Genomic DNA, 6058 nt, shown 5'->3' on the forward strand with positions numbered 1-6058 from the left:
AGTCTCATGGACTTTCCTGCCCAGGCTGGCTTTGAACCATGATCCTCAGATCTCAGCCTGCTGAACAGCTAGGATTATAGGCATGAGCCACTGGTGCCCAGCTTAGAGAAGGTAAATTTTATCAACATACATATGCATGTATGGAAATGTCACAGTGAAATTCCTTTGTATAATTTAAATACACTAATAAAAGAGTTAAAATGAAAAAATGGAACTTATATATGATGCAGCCCTAATATCCTTGGTACATACCTGAAATCATCATATAAGAGATCCCTGCTCCTTTGTTCTCACTGTATGAATGCCTGGAGAGCTATATAATTCATCATGTCCCAGTGTAGTTTTTTCTTTTATCATCCAGTGTGCTCACTTGTAGATTTATAGGCACATTCTAGTTACCACAAATGAGGAAAACTATGCAACCTTTGTTTCTTTGGGTCTGGCTTACTTCGCTTAATATATTTTTTTCCAAATCTTTCCATTTCCTTATGAATGGTACAATATTCTTTCTTATGGATGAGTAGAATTCCATTGTGTATATAGTCTTAGAAGAATATCACAAAGGCTCAGTAGCTATATGCATATGATCATATAAAATATTTATCAAAATGAACTCCAGGAAATGGAAACAAGTTCTTTTTCTTTGTTGCTGTTTTTTTTCTTTTCTATATGTCTTGTTTGTTAGTTCATCTGTCTTTGGGAGGGTAAGGGGGAACAGAAATGGAGGGGTAGGTTGCTGGGGGTGTGCCTTAGTGGTAGAGTGCTTGGCTAGCATGCATGAAGCCCTGGATTCGATTCCTCAGTGCCACATAAGCAGAAAAATCCAGAAGTAGTGCTGGCTCAAGAGGCAGAGTGCTAGCCTTGAATAAACGAAGCTCAGGGACAGTCCCCAGGGCCTGAGTGCAAGCCTCAGGACAGACAAAAAAAAAAAAGAAAGAAATGGAGGGACAAAGGTTGAACAAATGTAGCAGTGATACTAAACACTATGTTGAAAATGAACTATACAATTTATGGGTGGGGACAGGAGGGAAAAACTGGGCGAAGGAAAGAGTAACATTGTTCAAAGGGAAATGTACTCTTTACCTGACTTATGTAACTGTAACCCCTCTGTATATCACCTCTACAATAACAATTATGTATATACACATATATATATGAAAGACCCCTGCATACCTATTTATTGTGGCAGGGTTTTTTGTACATATTTTTATTGTAAAGATAATGTACAGAGGGGTTACAGTTACACGAGTATGGTAATGAGTACATTTCCTATCGAGCATTGTTACCTCCTCCTTTGCTTTTCCCCTACCATCCCTCCCCTCCCCACCTCTCCAACTCCTCCCTCCCCGCCAAGTTGTAAAGTTCGTTTTCAACATAGTGTCTTGTACATTTGATTGTTACAATGGGTCAACCTGTATCCTTATTTCAGCATTTTGTTATTTCCTTCACCCTCCCCAAATTAGAAAAATGTATATACAAGATGCAGGACACTGGAATCAAATACATTGACAACAAGGGTCATACCATGGGGGAGGAACATACAAAAGAAACTAAAAAAATCACATAGTGCATTATAAATACATTAAAAACAACAGCAAGAAAGATAAAACCACTTGTCTCCCAATCTTGGGGTTCATTTTGCTTAGCAACATCTTATATGGTCATATGTACATAGCTTTTGACCTTTTCTGCTTGTCCTAGACATATACTATTAATTGCAAATAAGGAAAACCATGGGACCCATGATTCTTTGGGCATGACTTACTTCACTTAATATAATTTTTCCAAGTCTTTCCATTTCCTAACAAATGGGGCAATGTCATTCTTTCTGATGGCGGCATAGAATTCATGTGTGTGTGTGTGTGTGTGTGTGTGTGTGTGTGTGTGTGTGTGTGTTCCATTCATCTACTGAGGGGCATCTGGGTTGGTTCCATATCTTAGCTATAGTAAATAAATGCTGCAATAAACTTAGTTGTGCTGGTAGCTTTAGTATGGCCTTGTTTATGATCGTTTGGGTAAATGCCCAAAACTGGGATTGCTGGGTCATAGGGGAGCTCTATGTGGAGTCTTTTGAGGAACCTCCATACTACTTTCCAAAGTGGTTGATCAAGTTTACATTCCCACCAACAATGCAGCAGGGTTCCCTTCTGGCCACATCCCCTCCAGCATCTGTTGTTATTAGATTTCTTGATTATAGCCATTCTAACTGGGGTGAGGTGGAATCTCAATGTTGTTTTGATGTGCATTTCTTTTATTGCTGGAGAAGTTGAACATTTCTTCATGGGAATCTCAATGTTGCTTTGATTTGCATTTCTTTCTTCATGCATCTATTGGCCATTCTTATTTCCTTTTCAGAGAAGTTTCTCTTTAAGTCTTTAGCCCACTTGTTAATCAGGCTGTTGTTTCTTTGTGGATTTGTTGTTGGGGTTTTAATTTTTTGAGTTCTAAGTATTTTTTAGATATGATAACCTTGTCTGTTATGTTGTTGTGGCAGTTTTCAATAACCAAGTTATAGAATCAACCTGGATAGCCATCAGAAATAATCATGAAAAATGTTGTATACACACATGTAGTTTTCTTTATTCATAAAATGAACAAACATTACATTTTCAGGAAAATGGAAGGAACTGTAGATTATCATGTTAAATGAAATTAGCCCATACTCAGGAAGATAGCACCACATATTTTCTCTTATGTGTGAAATCTATTTTTTGGGGGGGTCCGTTCGTGGGGCCTGAACTCTGGGCCTGGACGCTGTCCCTTAGCTCTTCAGCTCAAGGCTAGCGCTCTACCACCTGAGCCACAGCACCACTTCCAGCTTTTTTCTTTTTTGCTTATGTGGTGCTGAGGAATTGAACCCAGGGCCTCAGGCATGCAAGGCAAGCGCTCTACCACTGAGCCACCTTCCCAGCCCCGTGAAATCTATTTTTTAAAAAGACATGTATATATGTAAATGTCACAGTGAAACTATTTTGTACAGTTAATATACACTGTAATATACACTAAAAGCATATACATGTAAAATGATAAAATGATTTTTAAATGTTGATATGGTACAATGTTATATGTATATGTATATATACATTTATTTTAGTAAATAGTATATGTAGAAAACAGTAATAATGCCATACTGTCAGCCATAGTTTCATCTGGGTGCTATTAATTTCCTATTTTTATGCTTTCTAAATCATTTACAGAACCCATGGTACTTTTTGTCAAGGGGACGGAGGGAGGGAGAGAAGGAGAATGAAAAAGAAAAGATATCTTTTATTCCTCTTGATTCTTCTTTTGCTAATCCTGAAGTTTTTCTAGAGCATGTTGGTGTGTTAATTTTAAGTGTTACTGCACAGTAAGCAAAATCGCTTATGAAGTCTCTTTATCATGTTGTGTTGATATCATATTATGAGTCAGAATTACCTTAAGTCACTGAAATGCAGTACTAAAGTGTCAGAAACAGGAAGGTAAAATTCTAGTTCACATGATTGTGGGACAGCTTGAGCATCCTTACTCTGAAAATCTGAAATCTTAAGTGTTCCCAAATTTCATAGTCTATGCAAATATTCTAAAATGTGACAAAATCCAAAATCTCAAACACTTCTGATCCCATACAATAATCAACCTATATTCATATGTTGTGTGATCTTGAGCCACTGTGTGTTTCATTACACTATCTGTGTAATGAAGATTAGTCCTTTCTAGGTCAAAGATTCTAAGTGGAAGATAAAGATTGACAACAGGGGTCTCCACTGAGAAGACTAAAAACCGTACTGAGTTTGTCATTCTTTGGTGACCTAATGCATGTTCCAGAAGATCCTTTACTATGTATCTATAAAACCATCAAGTTATTTACCTTCTTGGAAGATTCTCTTGTTTATGAAGTCATTTATTCCTTCATGCCACTCAACTCACAAACATTTCTATCTCCAAAACATTTTAGGCACTTATTGTATTTGGTTTCATAAATGATACCATACAGGATAACTACTAAGAATTAACTTTTTTTGAGACAGTCTCATGATGTAGCCCATAATTTGCTAGTGCTTATTATGCACTTTATGCTACCTTCATAAACACAATCCTGCCTTGGCCTCTTGAGTGCTGGGATTACAGGCATAAGAATCACCATTCTTAACCAGTAAAATTTTAATGCCTCTTATTTTTTTTCCTAAAAAGGGCCAGATGGTCATGTGACTAGATATGATTTGGATTGGCTGGTGAAAAATAGCTATGAAGGACAGAAAAAAAAGGTTATCCAACCTAGAATATTATGGAATGCTGAAATCTACCAGCAAGCCCAAATTCCATCTGTTGATTTCCAGAGTTTCTTAGAAACCAATGAGGGACTGAAGATGTTTCTACAAAACTTTCTGCTGTATGGAATTGCATTTGTAGAAAATGTTCCTCCTACTCAAGAACACACAGAAAAGTTGGCAGAAAGGATCAGCTTAATCAGGTAATTTATTAGGTTTATGAAATCTACAGTAATTAATTGCCAGAGCATCAGCACCAATGAAAAAGTAAAAAGAATAAGCCCTCATTTACAATCCAACATCTTTTAGGGCCTGAATAAGGAGACTCTCACTCACAAAGCTTTCTTTGAGGACTAGATTTCTAATCTCTAAAGACATTTATACACTACATGTAATCAAGACTTTAAAATCACTGGTAAATTTTTTGTAGCTCTTACTATCGCTGTTATCAAAGTTGAGTTATCATTATAGCTTAGAATGAACACTACAATAAAGAGAACTGGAAAGTAATTTGAATTCTGCTATCAAGCAGTTGTATTACCACAGGTAAGTCCTTTCTTTCTCTCTCTCTCTTTCTCTCTCTCTCTCTCTCTCTCTCACACACACACACACACAATGTGCACGCACATACATGCACACTCAATCCCTTACTGTCCTCTATTTTCCCATCTGTTTAAAAAAGGATTGAGTAATATGCCATCTTACAGTTTTGATCTGTGATAGCCAGGTCTTTATTCAGAAATTGATTGTAATCTATGTGCCTTTTAAAAATCATGTAGAATTTAATCAGCACATTTGCACTTATTATTTTATGTTGGTCACTATAGTAACCCTGATAATTGTGAGATTTGTCTCTTATTTTACTCATGGGACACCTAGTATTGGTTTTATTACCATTCTACATTTCTACTTGGCATATAGATTTATCTTCTGTATTATTCAATGTACTATAAACCTACTTCATTAGTTATTGTCTTTTATCTATTATGACCCAGATGTAATACATTTTATAGCATATAGTATGCATTATATATATAGGTATGTATATTTATATATATGTACATATATATATAATCCCTGTGCTAGTAGAGCATAATTTGAAAAGTATTCCTTCTGAAATACAAACAGTAAAATAAACATGGTACGCAATAAATTGAAAGGACTTTAAAAACTCTTCAAAAAGAACATTTCCTATTTTCACTTCAGAGAATAAATTCTGAAAACTAAAGAATTAAACTGACCTTTAGTCAGCTCTAAGTGGGGAAAAATGTGCAAAATCAAAATTTGTCATACTTACCTCAAGGAGCAATGCAATAAAATACAGTAAACCTCACTAAATCGTTGTAACACAAAACACCCTTTTTTCTTTTCCTTATTCATCCATGTCCAAAAGATAAATGAAGATCTACTATTAGTCACTTCTATGTCATCTTAATAATATGGAACTGTTTAGTTGCCTTTAAAGGCTTGATTATACATGATATCAGAAAATTAACATTACTGTTACAAAATAATACTTAAGATGACACCTATTAAAATTAAGTAACACATTGCTTCTAGAAGTAGCTATGCTATCTTTTATTATGAAAGGAAGTTAAACACAGAAAATGACCTTAAATGAGAAGGCTATTAAAAGTAGGCATATAGGGCTGGGAAGGTGGCTCAGTGGTAGAAAGCCTGCCCTGCATGCCAGAGGCCCTGGGTTAGATTCCTCAGTACCACATACACAAAAAGAAAAAAGCTGGAAGTGGTGCTGTGGCTCAAGTGGTAGAGTGCTAGCCTTGAGCTGAAGAGCTGAGGGACAGCGC

At 36.1% G+C, this 6058-nt stretch overlaps 1 protein-coding gene across 1 annotated transcript in view; it reads left to right on the plus strand.

The window, feature by feature from the left end:
* Positions 1 to 6058, plus strand: part of Tmlhe (trimethyllysine hydroxylase, epsilon) — a 67489-nt gene that overhangs the window by 53715 nt on the left and 7716 nt on the right. Inside the window, exon 4 of the mRNA XM_013035405.1 lies at positions 4174 to 4453. Within this exon, the coding sequence (XP_012890859.1) occupies positions 4174 to 4453 (280 nt within the window). The remainder of the gene's footprint in view (positions 1 to 4173; positions 4454 to 6058) is intronic.

This window comes from Dipodomys ordii, unplaced genomic scaffold, assembly GCF_000151885.1.
Source record: "Dipodomys ordii isolate 6190 unplaced genomic scaffold, Dord_2.0 Scaffold209, whole genome shotgun sequence".
NCBI lineage: Eukaryota > Metazoa > Chordata > Mammalia > Rodentia > Heteromyidae > Dipodomys > Dipodomys ordii.